Source organism: Scophthalmus maximus, chromosome 4 (assembly GCF_022379125.1).
Source record: "Scophthalmus maximus strain ysfricsl-2021 chromosome 4, ASM2237912v1, whole genome shotgun sequence".
NCBI lineage: Eukaryota > Metazoa > Chordata > Actinopteri > Pleuronectiformes > Scophthalmidae > Scophthalmus > Scophthalmus maximus.
This window is the reverse complement of record NC_061518.1, coordinates 3,372,140-3,388,629: the sequence shown is the minus strand read 5'-3', so window position 1 is coordinate 3,388,629 and position 16,490 is coordinate 3,372,140. Positions and strand designations below refer to the sequence as shown.

General features: G+C 44.3%; 3 protein-coding genes across 4 annotated transcripts in view; all 3 read left to right on the top strand.

The window, feature by feature from the left end:
• The first annotated feature begins 198 nt into the window (after positions 1-198).
• LOC118302299 (guanylyl cyclase-activating protein 2-like) lies at positions 199-2,617 on the top strand. Its single transcript, XM_035628336.2, has 4 exons — positions 199-724; positions 831-980; positions 1,741-1,849; positions 1,968-2,617. Exons 1-4 carry the CDS (start codon positions 527-529, stop codon positions 2,093-2,095), a joined length of 585 nt encoding a protein of 194 aa, XP_035484229.1. The 5' UTR covers positions 199-526; the 3' UTR covers positions 2,096-2,617.
• A 1,421-nt stretch (positions 2,618-4,038) lies between these two features.
• LOC118302313 (guanylyl cyclase-activating protein 2-like) lies at positions 4,039-5,517 on the top strand. The gene is made up of 4 exons (XM_035628353.2): positions 4,039-4,358; positions 4,462-4,611; positions 5,012-5,123; positions 5,233-5,517. The coding sequence occupies exons 1-4, from the start codon at positions 4,158-4,160 to the stop codon at positions 5,373-5,375; spliced, it is 606 nt and encodes a 201-aa protein (XP_035484246.2). The 5' UTR covers positions 4,039-4,157; the 3' UTR covers positions 5,376-5,517.
• Positions 5,518-7,612: 2,095 nt separating this feature from the next.
• mapk8ip1b (mitogen-activated protein kinase 8 interacting protein 1b) overlaps positions 7,613-16,490 on the top strand; it is a 48,700-nt gene continuing 39,822 nt past the window's right edge. The window contains exon 1 of one of the 2 annotated variants that reach the window (XM_035628720.2): positions 7,613-7,791. In XM_035628720.2, coding sequence (XP_035484613.2) covers positions 7,715-7,791 — 77 coding nt within the window. In that variant the 5' untranslated portion in view covers positions 7,613-7,714. Of the gene's footprint in view, positions 7,792-14,680; positions 15,054-16,490 lie in introns of those variants that run through there. The other variant, XM_035628721.2, reaches the window with a different exon arrangement.

Genomic DNA, 16,490 nt, shown 5'->3' with positions numbered 1-16,490 from the left:
AGTCACACGGTATCCACGCCCCAATGCATACAGTGCCTTATCGTCTATTTTACTCTAAATCCATAATTTCCTAAATTATCCTCATGCTGTATTGAAGAAGATTTAGAGATTAAGAGCATAAACTCCTCAGAGGTAAATGGTACACATACTGGACCTACATTATCTGAAGTTTGAAATTCAAATTTGGTTCATCTAGCAAAGAAAACTCTTGTTTGGACTCAATTGATTGCTGATCTAATAGTCTTTGTGACAATATTCCAGAAGACTGACCTTTTTAATGTGCATGTTGGATTTACACTTTCCACTCCAGTGTTTGTCCTGGACCCACATTTAGCCGCAAGCCTTATTAACTTGGACGGAGGAAAACCCCCAACAACGTAATACCATAGTAATCCCGAAGCCACACTAATCACCTGGCTCATAAACAAACTGGAGCTGTGGGATTCCACGGGGTTAAAAAAAACAACATTGCACAGTATATACCCAAAGGCTGCAGGACTATGGACTGCTGAATTACAAGCCAGCCATGGGGCAGACACAGCCAACGGAGAACAGGGAGGAAATTGACGTCAAAGCGCTTCAGGACATGTATAAGAAGTTTGTCATGGAGTGTCCGAGCGGACTACTTTTTCTGCACGAGTTCAAGCGCTTCTTTGGCGTGGACCCGACCGGAGAGGCGTCTGACTATGCGGAAAACATGTTTCGAGCTTTTGACAGAAATGGGGTGAGACTGTTAAAGCATTTACTGTGCATCCTGGCTGATTGTACTTCACCTTTATGATGTTTAAAGTGTGACCCATGTTGTCCCATATTCAACCAATTTTTTTCAGGACAATACAATTGATTTCCTCGAGTTTGTGGCAGCGCTCAACCTCGTTTTCCGGGGAGACCTGGAGCATAAGCTGCGCTGGTCGTTCAAGGTGTACGACAAAGACAGCAATGGCTTTGTGGACAGGGGCGAACTACGGTCCATAATCGATGTAAGTCTACGAAAGAGTCGACTAGAACAAAGTTTTATGGAGCCAATTGATTCAACTAAAACGCTGGGTTTGGAAAATTAGATTTTCCTTACAGTAAGTTCCCCCTTCACAGAATGGCATTTAGTTCAAACATGTAGTTCAAAGTGCAAACTCGAGCTCCAAATGACAGCAGCTCAGTGTGTGATATTTGCATTGTCTTCGTCTAGGATACAATGTTTTCTCCTACTGTTTAGTAGTGGAGTTTGTCCTGTAGTCATCCTCCCATTGTCCAAATTTACTTTTACCCTCTGAAATTCCAAAAGGAATGGATTCTTTTCTTTTTGAGGTATAGGATGATTTATAAGTACACAAAGCATTTTAAGGCAACTTCTGTGTCACTGGAAGGAGATTTTCTTTTCTTTAGTGGTCAAGGTGAAGTGTTCAAATGACCTTGCTGAGTTGGATTTCACTGTTGCTGCACCGTTACATCATCAATACAGTTGCGAGCTGCAGATCTGACATCAAATTTGGAGAATGTGCTTTTTGGTGGGGCAGCTGTCGCAGGTTCACGTCTGAACTGAAATATTCAATATCTTTTTTCCTGCTATTTCTCCACTGCATTTTTTCTTTACCATTGAGATAAAAACACCTGTTGATATATGTTCTGCAGATAAATAATTTTTAATTTAACCACATATTGGTCAGTCCCTGAGTGTGTCATCAGTAATATTTTCTGTCTAGAAGTGTTATGTCACATTTCCCTTTCTTTTTTTCCAACCAGAGCATCTACAGGATAAAGAAAGGAACAAAGTCGGACACGAGCTACTCGCAGCTTTCAGTCGATGAGGCTGTGGACCGACTGTTGCGGGCCGTCGACAGCGATGGAGACGGTGAGCATCAAGTCACGTGTCACTTTTACAATGCAGCGAAATCAATGATAGACAGATCACAAATGTTGCTGCATCACGAGATAATATTAATCCTTTTCTTTTTCTTTTCTTTCCACAGGTCATATTAACATGGAGGAGTTCATTCGAGGTGCACAGCAGGACCCCTGGGTGCTCAACATGTTGAAGTTGGACATGAACCCTGCCGGATGGGTGCTGGAGCAGAGGAGGAGGAGTGCGCACTTCTGAAATGCCATCACACGTTTGCCTATAACAATCCACGCCTAAAATTATACCTTCAAAATATATAATACTCGCATCTAACAATTAACGTCAGGAGTCGTTTTAGCCGATGTGTGACTTAAATATGAGTAATGCTGCCTCTGCTTCGTACACATTATTTTCTCCTTTCAAAGTTAAAACTACGATACTTGTTAAACACCATTTTGCTTTCTTTTAAATACGTTTCACGCGACAAGTTCCTGTAACTTTAAAGAAATGCACATGCACATTGCTTGCTAACTTAACTCACAGCTCCTTGTCTTATCGTATGAAATGTGAGTTTGTACATAGTGAATGACTAAAATGCCTGCTTTTTCATTTTTGTTGTGTTTTTGATTTTTTTTTAAATTTTTGCCTGAAGCAAATTGTAACGTAACAAGAACATATTCGCTGTGTATTCATTGTGAATGTTGAATACAGCCCATTATATAAAGTGATATTGTTTTAGCTGATGTTCAATAAATAAAAATGACATGATTTCCACAGCTGTACAAAGTTGTGTTAGTATCTGTCCTCTTTTATTAACCTGAAACAAAAAAAGTGAAATATTAAACACAAAACATGCTCAGCAATTTATACAAATTGTTTTACATCATGTTCCAATGTAGAAACCACATGAGTCACAAACACCATTTACTGAACCACCATCAATCCACCTCCACTCAGTGGTATGGCTCCTTTTCCCAACCAGTCACACCCATAAAACCCTAGGATTTACAGATTTATTCTGGCTTTATAAGTTTGCTTGTTCACATCACCATATCACTTATACAGTAGATTGTGCAGTATGACTCAATGACTCCATCTACAGGCAAACTGCAGTCATGCCATCTAGTCATACCTTGAGTTAAAATTCAAGATGAAAAAAACATGGAATCAAATACTTTAAAAAGTCTGTGATTGTGTACAGTGTAATTAAAGAGAACTTTTTGAAACATCACAATAGGAAAAGCACATGTTTGAATCGTAAAACTAAAAACGTATTTAAACCAATTTAGCAGAATTCCATCTAGCACAAATAAAAAGCTTAATGCAATTGACCTACTGAATCAAGATCCACACACTGATCACCTGACAAAGAATAAGATCATTACGGATTGACTTAGATGCATAAGTAAATTCAATCAGTTGCAATTAGTCTAAATTACATTTGCTAATTTGTCAGATGCTTTTCTCTGAAGAGACTTACAACTGCAGAACAACACTAAAGCTTCAGTACAGTAGGAGAACTTGAAGTCAGTGCCCAGTGCAAAACCTGTTCAATGAGACGGAATATAGGAGATCAGGTAAAGAGGAGTGACCGAATGTGCAAAGGGCACAGTGAGTTGGTGTTACAGGTGTTAAGAGAGTAAGTGTTGTCAGAAGAGGTCTCCTGAGGTCTTCAAGGGGAATCCTGAGGATAAAGAGGGACGCCCCTTCTCTGACAGCACTTGGTAGCTTGTTCCACCATCAGGGAACGACAAAGGAGAACAATCTGGACTGTGGCTGCTGGGAAAGCAATACCAGAGGACGTGTCTTGGGAAAACCTAGCAGGAGCATATCCTTGTATGATTGAGTTTTTATGTAGATGGGTACAGAACCAGGAGTCCCACTGCCAAAGGTTGTGACAGAGAAGTTGTAAAACCCTTAATCTGACAACTTTAACAGCTGCAGATAACCTGAGGAGATTCATACTACGGCCACACACGGGAAAACAACCTCAAGTCACTATTATGACCTTTCATTCCACTAAGTAGTATGAGGTATACCGGTGACCCCGGGTCACTATGGGATTAAGATGGGATCAGGATTACTATTTCAAACAGGGCTTGCCTCAGCCTTGGGCTAAAAATAAACATCTTGGTTGGGGTCAAGCGTCAAATGAATGAGTCATTATGATCAACTAAGTTCTAGTCCTTCAATAGCTGCCATGAAGTGGACGTCGAAGAATTCGTTGCAGGGAGATTTCAGGATATAACGTTGATTTCTCATACAAAAAAAAAGAGGAAATTCATAATTTTTTACTGTAGTGGTAGAGCTCGGATACAGCATGGGTCAAAATCAGCAAATTCAGACACAGGAAGAAGAGCTGGAGTTGAACAACATCCAGGACCTGTACAAGTCCTTCATCATGGAGTGCCCGAGTGGATCGTTGTACCTGCACGAGTTCAAGAGGATGTTCAGAGTACAGCAAGGCACGCCGGAATCACAGTACATGGACAACATCTTCCGGGCATTTGACATGAATCACGTGAGTTGCAAAGGTGATTTTGAAGTAGGAATGTTCTTCGGGTGAAAGCATGCGTCCCATGTTAGGGGGTTCATTCAATGACAAAGTTTCCCCTGTTTTCCAGGACAACACCATGGATTTTATGGAGTACGTGGCCGCGCTGCATCTTGTTCTGCGCGGGAAACTCGAAGACAAGCTGCGGTGGTGTTTCAAGGTGTTCGACGGCGATGGCAACGGTCGTCTAGACAGAAGTGAACTGCAAATGATCGTAAAGGTGAGAAGCCCTTGATTTCATTACATCACGTTCTACTTAAAACGAGCGTTTACTCGCGAATAACTCTTTTACAAAAGTTATTCACTGTGTATTCCAGTATCAGATCATAAATGTCCTACTGTTCATTAGTGTTTTAGAGGCGAGATGAAAACCTTGGGGGTTTTCCAATGTGACTACAACTGATCCTCTTTGGATCACTAAAATTTGAACAAAAAAATAATTTGGTGATCTGTCCAGTACATGTTGAGCTACTTCAGTCTGGACCAAAGTGGTGCACCGACCGGCCGACCGACCAACTGACAGACCATTAGACCCACATTGCCAACCCTAGAACCATGCCATTGGCCACCAACGTCACAATTTCTCAACAACATGATAAATTCCTGGATTTGTCTTTCAGATAATCTACAGGATGAAGCAAGGCTCTGTGTTGGATGAAACAGGAACCGAAAGCCTCACTGCCAAGCAGGTGTGCGATCGTATCCTTCAAGAGGTCGACGTGAACAGTGACGGTAAGTTGAAACTGCAAACCGCAATGTCCTCAAAACGGCAAAAAGAAATAGGTCCTGGCGATAGGTAACCACAAATATTTCAGTCAAAGCTCCTCTGTTTGTGCTGCAGGTGAGATTACGCTGGAGGAGTTTGTCCAGGGGGCTCAGGGCAGTCCGTGGCTGCAGAGCTTCCTTCGCCTCGGTGTCAATCCTTGTGGATGGGTCCAGAAGTGCTTGTGTGACAAGAAACTCATGAGCACCAAGGATTACTGAAGGAGCTCGGCGTATTCGGACCAGATTGCCAAATGGAAAAGAACCTCATTGTGAACTTTTTGGGGGGGAAAAACAGACATAAACACTTTGACCTGCAGTGTGTGAAAGAAGACTCCTCTTGCTTCCACTGTGGTACATTTAAAACGACAAAACAGCATTACTGGGACTATGAGCTGTTTATGTTTATTCCCTCTAAAAAATTCTGGAATGGACACGATGAACATTTTGACAGCTCGAGGCTTCCTCTTTTTCAGTTATGTGATTTTGAAAGTATTTTAATCTTATTTTAAGAGAACGCCATTTAATCTGTGGCCTCGTGAAGTGTCTGTGCATGAATTGTTTTATAAATCATTTGCTTTTATGAGATTTTAGAGATTTGCATTACAGCCAACAGCTTTATGTTGGTGCATCCTGAACAGGGACTGAAAGCACAATTTCTCTGTGTATGTATATAGTACAGTATTGAGTAAGTGACAACAAAATGTTTCTAGATACAATTCGTCTAGGGAAAACCTCCACTTTATAAGGCTGAAGCAGAGAAGGTGTGGTTACCTACACCTGAATGCCCCACTCAGGCACCTACAAAGACAGCCTGGGCCTGTGTTCGGGTCCTTTTTCCCAGATCAGGAAGTGCCACAATGGGTAAGAAGAATGATTAACTTCATAATAAAATGTATTTCTTCCGTGTGATACACACATTTTTTTCATTTGGTCGAGGGAAACATGCCTAAGAGGATTGTTCAGTTTGGTAAAAAGTCAAGATTACCTCGTGTGTACCTGCTGCTCTCTGGGAATTTAATCACCTGAGGCATTAAACCTCTTTCATTTAAAAAAAAAAATCCTTTAATTCACAACAAACATTTGTTTTCACTCACCAAAACCTTTCTGATTACCTTATTGCTCATTTTCTTTGACTTGATCAACTCTGTGGTCACTGCGTCCCTGTTGAAATGTTGTCATTGATTCAGTCATAAACAACATATACAAGTGTATTTTCTGCAAATATACACTTTTATTTTGCTGCAAATGTTGTGATTCTACAAGTGTCTTACTGTATGTGATAAGCTGTCCCAAACTGTGGGCCCAGACACAAAGAGATGATTTACACTCAGAAGAACAGTAATGGATTTTGACTGAACTGTGCCTATAGCTGGTCAACTATACAGCCCATGTGTTTAGTCTACTTATGCTGGTCTTTACACTCAAACACTGCAAATAATCTAGTGTCTAGATATTTAATCATTTGACCTGCTGGCAAATACTTAAACCTATTAGCAATGTTCGACTTTTTGTTTTCAATTTAACTTTTTCAACTGTCTTTTATTGTAGACAAGGCCATTAAAATGAATAGATAAATAAAAACTCATGTAATCTCAACTGTCACACATCCACGTAACTAACGTTAGCAAAGCTACGCTAGCTCAGGTAACTGCACGTCTCTCAAAGTTCATTGACGGTTGTTTTGCAGTTGAACGCTCATCGTGTCAGGACACACGTTGACGTTCACGTGCAAACACCCGTTGTCACCGTATCGTTTCCTCCAGATTCAGCCTGTCAATAATGATGTTGCGACTTTACAACTTGGTTAGCAGCAAGTTAGCTTAGCAAGCTGGCTAACGAACGATCAACATCCGGTTGTTTGGTGCTGCTGAGAAGTGCTTCTGGGTCACAGTTTTCTACTTTATTATCGACATTTCGACTTTATTTTCGACATTTGGACTTTTTTCTCGACATTTCAACTTTATTTTCGACATTTTTTTACTTTATTCCCGACATTTCGACTTCATTCTCAATATAGTATTTCGACATTATTCTCGACATTATGACTTTATTCGTGACATTTCGACATTATTCTCGACATTTCGACTTTTTTCTCAACATTTCGACTTTATTTTCAACATTTTTTACTTTATTGCCGACATTTCGACTTCATTCTCGACATTTGGACTTTATTGTTCGACATTTGGACTTTATTTTCGAAATAGTATTTTGACATTTCACTTCATTCTTGAAATGTATTTTTAAAAAAAAAGAGAATCTTCCCCCTCATTTTTTTTCTTCTTATGACCCTAATACTCCTCCACGGTTTTGTGCAGTCTAACATGAAAAAGGAGCATCAAACTACACGCATGGAGCATTTCCAAAAACAAAACAACAGACAACAAGTCCCCGGTGGATAGTTTATCCGTGTGTGTGTGTGTCTGTGTGAGCGCGGCTCAGCTGAGGTTCCGTTTTTCCCACGGCGCACGAAGGCGGCGCGCTATCGCAGCATCGCCGGACCTCTCTCAGGTGAGGAGGAGGAGGAGGAGGAGGAGGAGCAGTGAGACACCGGGGGCGGCATGGCGGACCGGGAGAAGAGGCAGAGCAGCCCGCCGCCTGGCCGCAACGTCCAGGTGGACTCCCCGGCCAGCTTCAGGTAAGAGCTTGTGGAACCTGGTGGAGGATGGGAGGGGGGGGCGACGGGCGAGGAGAGGGAGGGGGGTGGTTGGAGAGGGAGAGGGCTAGCACCGTCTGCCGGGGCCGGAGACTGGGGAATGAGCGATGAGGCTCCGCGGGCTCCGCGGGAGCTGGAGGAGCTGGAGGAGCTGAGGAGCTGCTGCTGGTGCTGATGCTGCGGTGGCTTGGCTCCGACGATGAGGACGATGCGCTTGTTGTTGATGAGTGGCGCGTCTTTCTGGGGCGTGTCTGCTCCCTGGAGGGACCGAGGGGAGCCGAGCGTGCTCCTCGTCACCTCCGAGCCTCGACTGTACGAGAAACCCATTGCGTTTTGGAAACATGTCGTGCATATATACTTTATTTTTAATTTTTTATGAGCATCTGCTCCCGTGACAATGCCTGTAAAGCGGCTTCATAGGGTTTCCAGCCTGGCCTTACTGTACAGTATGTGTTCCATCCTAGATATTATCCCTCCCTATGATTATTATGAGGGTTGTTTTTGTCACAAATGTGCAGTTTATGTTGTTGTGACATCCACACAGCGGCTCTATATGTGTGTGTTGCACATGGAACTCTCCCTGGTGACTCTACGGCAGCGTCGTCGTCAGAGGCCTGCACCTGCTCAAAGTTTGGCAGAAACCTTTGCAATAATTTCCTATTTTAATGATGATGTAAGAGTTTAAAAGGACAATTTCAATGTCACAGCTACCGTTTTGCTTTTGCAGAGTAGAAACTGCATCTCCTTTGGTTCTCGCACCGAGCAAAGCAGTTTGGACGAGGCACTTTAATTCTCTGGGAACTTGAGATGGGGAACAGACTTTGTCGCGTAGAGAGTCATAGAATTACAAATCAGAAGTCAGAATTGATTGTGTGGGTTGTAGCTGGGGCTGAAAATAGCGTTGCAGAGTCACGGTGTAGTTAAGACGGAGCTCATCTGGCAGGTGATCAGTCGGCTAATCCAATTCACATCAAATGCTCGTGCCTCTTTATACACAGACACACACACACACACACACACACACGCACACACACACACACACAGGAGAGGGGGCTAAAGACCCGAGGAGAAGCTGTGATCCTTCAGTAGCATTACTGAGTGGTTGGAGGCCTGTGATCAATATCCCCCCGGTGAGACAGCAACACACACACACACACACACACACACACACACACACACACATTGTGTCTCGTCCCCGACCATCTTTCATCACAGCGGCATCAGAGCCGTTCCAGTAGCGTTTGATTTACAGTATGTGACTGAAATTTTTTTTAATATAAATAAACTTAAACTAAAAATATGCCTCAAAGTTACACAAACGTAAAAGACAAACCGTGTGTGTGTGTGCGTGTGTGTGTTGTCGTCTCACTGGGGAATATTGATCACAGGCTTCTATTATAATATTGCACAATGATTTTAAAGATGTTCCAAATGTAAACTCAAGTGTCGTATCAGCATCATCATCATCATCAAGATTCAATAACACGAAACATGAAACCGTACAACCAGGGCTCCTTAATCATTTAACTCATTAATGTCAGACTCGTAACTTATGTAGACAGATGTGTCAGAGAGGAAAGGTGGAGCCCGACCGATATTATCGGCCGACTGATTTGAGCCGTTAAATGTGCACATATGTTTTACATTTTATGTAAAATGAAATTGTTGGTTATAACTTCTATGTAATTGGTTGTATTTGTATTTTCAATTCATAGTTGTTTATGATAAAGTTCAAGGTTAATCTAATACAACAAGCCTCAATCACACGTCTTTGTCATGAAGGTTTGATAACGACATTTTAGGAATCATTGACCGATGAAAATATATATATATATCGGTATATAATAAGTATAAGTATCGGTATCGGGAATCTTGTAGTTCCCAAATATCCATATCGGCATCGGCCCCCAAAAATCCGTATCGCTCGGTCTCTAGAAAAAAAGCATATGACAATGACACGGATTTGAGAAGCAGCAGAAAATGTCCGCTGTTCAAAAGAAGGTTGCTTTGAATCAGATGTGGTTCAATACTTGTTCGGTTTCTTCTTCCTCATCTGAGCTGAACCTGTAGTGTCTCTGATGTCTGCAGTTGAGTCGAGCGAGACAGAGGAAAGCCAGATAATCCACAACCTCCTGGTTTTGGCCGCCGGCCCGGAGCCGCCATATGCTGGCATGTTCCCCTCCGTGAAGTCTCCTCCTGCCTGTGGTCAGATCCTCCGTCTCCCCTCGACCCGCTGGGACGCTTCCGACGACCCGCCGCCGTCACCGCGTGACGCCCGGCGCGGCGCCATTTACTCAAAAACCCGCGACCCACTTATGAAAAGCGTCTCGCGAGGCGACTCGTCGACTTGTCGCGACATATTCGCGTGTTGAGTGTACGATTTTAACATCTATTGGATTTCATAGAATAGAAAAGAAGTAAAGATGTCAAACGTGTGTCAGGCAACCTCTGATGATTTTCCACATTGAAGTCGTTCGTCTTCCCCCTCGAACACGATTCGACAAATTATTTACGTTAAATGTTTGATAGAACATGATTTGTGCAGCGGGACAAAAAACTGCAGCCAGAGTCTTAATGTCTTTTTTCAAAAAATCCTTTTGGACTGTTGGTCAGACGAAGGTACGCTGTGCTCTCTGGGCATCAGGCAGTTTTTAATAAAAGAATCTTTATCACAAGATTAAAGAGCGATGGTCGGCGCTGTCGCCTCACACCAAGAAGGTTCTGGGTTCGAACCAACCAGGGCCTTTCTGTGTGCAGTTTGCATGTTCTCCCCGTGTGTGCGTGGGTTCTCTCCAGGTTCTCCGTCTTCCTCCCACAGTCCAGAGACATGAGAATGGAGTCAGGTTCATTGGAGACTCTGAATTGACCGTAGGTGTGAATGTGAGAGTGAATGGTTGTCCGTCTCTGTATGTGGCCCTGTGATAGGCTGGCGACCTGTCCAGGGTGAACCCCGCCTCTCGCCCAATGTGAGGCGGGATTGGCTCCAGCCCCCCCGCGACCCTTAAATGGACAAAGCGGTAGACGATGGATGGACACATGATTTTTTTTCTCCCCCTTTTGAAACCATGCGGAAATGTTGTTGGCAAAGTCCAAGAATGTTGAAACGGGGAGCGGATCAGTCCAGTGTCCACTGACGCCCTGTTTCTTTTGTCGGCCACGAATGCCGGTGTCACGTCAGCGTGTGAGCGCAGCGTCATGGAATCTTTTATCACCGCGGCGATCGCTTCGGTCAAGCTCCTCGTGTTTCCCAGACTTTTTATCTGGTGACCCACTTTTTTAAAAGATGACAAACCATCGCGAGCCACTTCACAACAGGCCTTGAGCTTATAAATCGTGGGATGAGAGACATTACTTCCATTTCTGTATCACCTAATATTATATGATATGTACAATATAAATATATCACAACTTCATGTTTCATGCACATGTTATTAAATCCATCCATCTCTTGTGGCTGGCTGCTGAATCGTGGATTATTATGGCGGAAACGAATGAACTCCCTCTTGTGGCTCAGACATGTACTGCAGAATACGAATCTCTATTAAAAGACTGGAAAAAAGATAATAAAATTTTTTGGTGACCCATCTGTGCGTCCCAACACAGTCTCTTGGAATCACCGATATAGAAGATCAGAGTGACTATCAAGTGCTTTTTCTTTTCCTTTTTTTTTTGCCTAAACCCATCGACTGTATATGAAGATGAACATAAACAAAGTCAAAATGATGCTGGATACGAATGCCGCCATCTTGTTATTTCGGCGGCGTTCGGAGTCGGAGTGGGTGTTCCGGGGAGAACCGGTATCGAGGTCCCGCCGAACGAGAGTCGGCCTCAGCTGTCAATCATGATGTATCACCGCAGCAGATGACTATTTTAAAAAATCTAACTTATAAGAAAAATGAACACTTGAAGAACATACTTCAGTGTGAGAAGAACAACCGAAGATGACAAAAAAACATCTTTAGTTAGTTTATTGACTTTTTTATTTTCGTCCAAGTTTCGTCCACTGACATGGAGGAGGCGGGGTTTATGTCCTGTACCGCATCCCGGCCACCAGGAGGCGGTAAAGATGCTTTGGTTTCAAACCTTTATATTCAGTCCTAGTCCTGAACTCATATTGAGCAAATCAGAACGGTTGCGTACGTGTTTTAGGATGCACAGATCACTGAATAATGAAAAATGAAAGCAGAGAACCGTCCACCCAGGCGATTTTCAGGGGTTTTTCAGTGGGAGGAGCTTGTAGACTTTCAGGGAGAAGAGAAGAGAACTGAGCTAGTTTGAATTTTTAACCCAGAGCAGAAGCTGACAGAGTGGACGGGAACTGCCCCCCTCCCCCGCCCCCCCTCCCCCGCCCCTCCCAGCCCTCCCTGCCTCCCCCCGCATGCTGACCATTTTCTGCTGTCGCTCGATTTTTGCTGACGAGGCACGTTCCATCTGATGGCCCCGCCCCTCCGCTTGTACAGTAATCTCTCTCTCTCTCTCTCTCTCTCTCTCTCTCTCTCTCTTTCTCTCTCTCTCTCTCCCCCTCTCGCCTTGGCCGAATTACGTGTCAAACGTACGAAGCATAATCATTAAAGAAGACTAAAAAGAACGCCAAAAAATACTGTATATGTGTGTGTATGCACTTACATAAATGTGTGCATAAGTAAAATAATATTTGAGACAAACATCTGGCCCCGCCCTCCTTCTCCTTTCATGCTAATTTTTTTTTTCCTTTTAGCCATTTTTTTTTCATAGGGATTTGTTTTGGTGGATTCTTTTTTTTTTTGTTGTTGCAAAAAGCGAGCGAACACATCAACTTACTATTCTAATATAATAGATATTGTTGTGTTCTTTTAACTGAAATTCGGGGCCTCCCCTCATTGTCAAGGGATGTAATATATAATTGATGGTGTCTAGTTTGGAAATGTTCCGTATTTTCTATTTTAATTACTTGCTTCAGTAGTGTATAAGTGCTGTAACGTACACATTTTGAGGTACTTGTACATTGCTTGAGTATTTCCAGTTCACTAATTCCAAGTTTCAGCTCTGAAAGTGAACATTTCTCCAAGGCTGATGGAAGCTGATGTTCCTTTACGAGATGATCCCAATGTTAATATACTATATTAGTCAAAGAGTTATGCCCAATAACCTGCTCTGCTTTTAATATGAAACATCCGGGCAGGATATGTTAAATGTTACAGTAGCTTAACACTAATTACCAAAAAAAGGCCAAAGCACCTTAGATCAGCAGTGAAATGAATATGACCATAATTGTTGTTGGTGTGAAAACATACATTTATGCAGAATTTATCAAAACAACAGTTAACGTGGAGAAACCTGTATTCAGAGTTGAGACGCGTCAATTATTATTATTTGATTTAATATATTCCTGTTACGTTGGGTTGCATCAAGTTATTATATTCAAATTTTTTTTCATGAATGAATCTTTGAGTCAATTCATACAAGGGGAGATGGCCATAACTTTAATAAGAGTGATTGATTTTATAAGGACAATCTTAAATAAAAAAAATTGGTTTCAGCACCTTTGTTTTAAACTTTCTAGTTTCGAGAGATTAGCTGGGCGTGTTTGTTTCGCTGTACAGGGATTAGACATCACACACTCTTTTGTGTGTGTGTGTGTGTGTGTGTGTGTGTGTGTGTGTGTGTGTGTGTGTGTGTGTGTGTGTGTGTGTGTGTGTGTGTGTGTGTGTGTGTGTGTGTGTGTGTGTGTGTGTGTGTGTGTGTGTGTGTGTGTGTGTGTGTGTGTGTGTGTGTGTGTGTGTGTGCGCGTCCCCATTGGTTGTGGCCAGTTGCCAAGCTCATGCCGTTGAGATCCTCCCGAGGTCACTGACGTCCACGTCCCAAAGAGAACGAGCGAATGTTATATATACATAAATATATATGTATATATATATTTTTTAGCTCTGGTTTTATCTCCTCCACCTGCAAAAAAAAGAAAGCATATGTGGCCGTTTAGCTGCAAATTGTTCCACTTTCTGCACCAGCTAGATGCTAACTTATTTTGTCTTTTATTCTGTGGAGGGCTGGCAGCGTCCAATGGGATGATGCATCACAGCTTTTTTTCTTTTGCCAAAAAAAAAAACTGTTGAATGCCGCTGCCGGAAATGAGGTTGGTGAAAATTTTGGGCCCAAAAAATTAAAACCAAAAACCTAAGAGATGCTTAAATATGAGCCAAAACTGTTTGCTCATCCCCTGTGAGCAACCCTTGTCCCAAGCAATTCAACCTTTTGAACTTCATACTATTCATTTTTATTTTTAAATTAGTGCACTGGCTGTGTTTGTGTTATACTACATCGACCTCCTGGTTTCATATAGTATTTACCGCCAGTGCAGCCATGCTCTGAAAGCAGAGATGATGGCAGGAGGTCTCAAGGTCACCAGGGGTCGACGGGGGTTAACGGACTGAACAGGTCGACGCATGGCGGGGGGGGGGGACGACGACACACGACACGACACGTGTTGATTTTCGGAGACCAACGGCCTCGACAAGCGAAGACGATTCTGGTTTTACTTTATTTCTTAGACGGACACGGTGGAATGTTCCTTTAAGAGGGGGGGAAAAAAAGAAAAAGCCAGAGAAGGGGGAGATGGGAAAATTAGGCTGAATGGGCCTCATGAATAATTGAGCACAGGGGTGTTTTTCCGAGCGAGAGAGAGTCAGAGAGAGAGAGAGAGAGAGAGAGGGAGGGAGGGAGGGAGGGAGGGAGGGGGAGAGAGAGAGAGAGAGAGAGAGAGAGAGAGAGGAGCTGATGTTTCTCTTGTTTCGGCTTCTCCTGTGGCGCCGGCTGTTCTGCCAACGCCAGCAGTCTCCCCCCGCAGTGGCGTAGTAGTAAAATCTGATGCACACAGGACAGAGTGAACATCAGAGAGAGAGAGAGAGAGAGAGATTGAGGAGTAGATTACATAACGCCGTACTCCTCTGTGGCAGCTCCTCTGCTTCAAATCATCCCCCCTGTCCATCGCTCTCCCTCTCCTCCGGACGAGCAGCAGCAGCAGCAGCAGCAGCCGGGCTCTGAATCCATCCACCCGGGCAATCTGCGCCCCTCCTCCCTCTCCTCCGGCTCTCTTGCCGCTCGCTCCTCCCTCCATCTTTCACTTTCTAGCCCCCGTCCTCCTCCTCCTCCTCCTCCTCCTCCTCCTCCTCCTCTTCTCTTCTCTCGCCTGCGGATGCCCTCCTCACTCACAGTATGGACTCGGGAGGGGAAGGAGAAGAGGGTTGGATGGAGGACCAGTGGGAGAAATGGTAGGGAAATCTCTCGCAATTTCTCCCTAATTTCTCCCCCCCCCCCCCCCCCCCCCGTGTGACCTTGCCTTTTTTCCTTTCTTTTCTTTTCTTTTTCTTTTTTTCTGGACTCCCCTGCGACGTGTCGGCACCTCAACGCTCGGGGGACGGGGGGCAGGCGTGCCCTTGAAGGAGAGGAGGATGCGTACGGCCGAGTGCATGTTTCAGAGGAGAGGTGGCGTGTACGGCAGAGCGCGGGGGGGCGGGCGGGGTGGGCAGGTGGGGGGGGGTTGCTGGTTTGTATCGACCAAAAATAGAAAGTAGAGGAGAGCGCACACATCGCACCTTGTGTTCACGGCAGCGCCGGCAATAAAGGTGAAGCTTGTACTTGCGTTTTTTTTTTCCCGACTTTGTTGTCATGCAGCAGCTGACGCAGGAAAGGGGTTTATTTTGGTTCTTCTAGCCGTATGTATGGAGCGAATCGGACGGGACGGTCCCATCCATCATCTTCATCCTCATCCTCATCCTCATCCTGGTCCTGGTCCCGGTCCCGGTCCCGGTCCCGGTCCCGTCCTTGCAGGAGGGCGTAAAGATGATGAATGGCCGACAGCGTGCAGCCTTGTAACCTCTCGGTGGGAGTGTACATGATGTGAGAGAGACGGGGCAAAGAGACACGGGGTCACCTGCTGTGTGTGTGTGTGTGTGTGTGTGTGTGTGTGTGTGTGTGTGTGTGTGTGTGTGTGTGTGTGTGTGTGTGTGTGTGTGTGTGTGTGTGTGTGTGTGTGTGTGTGTGTGTGTGTGTGTGTGTGTGTGTGTGTGTGAGTGTCATCACAGCACACACACACACACGCTGGTCCTACAGGTAACATGACTCGTCCTGCTTCTGCCGACGCATCTCGATGTTTAGATGTGAAACGGATTCACGTTTTCAAAAATCACAGTTGTCTCTTTTTGGTTTGGATCTTGGACCATAATTAGCTGCATGTTTGCACTTTTCTCTTCACTCTGTAATACGGCAGGCGTGTTTCTTATCCGTCTTCAGCACAACATGAGCCTCTTTTTCCCCGCTGTAAACTGTAAAAGAAAAAGTGTATTTCTGCACAATTTGACAATTTGTTTGGACATAAAAACCTTGGGGGGGGGGGGGGGGGGGGGGGGGGGTCTGGATTAACTGATTTCTTTCAGTGGAAAATCTGTTCGAATCAAAACGATTGTTCCCGTGTCTATACCTGATCTCCCTTTCCACTCATGCGCAAGAAAAGTGCAGTCAATATTTTTAATGCGGCGGGCGCCGTCATCGTGCCAGGGTCGCAGCTGGATTCAGATGGAGACCAATGAGCTGGCCGGGGGCCCCGCCGCGGCCCGAGCGAGAGGCCGCGCTGTCCTTCGTCAACGCGAGCAGAGAGGAGCAGGCTCAATTCGTACGGAGTCAAAGTGAACCGTCTATCCTGCGGAGTC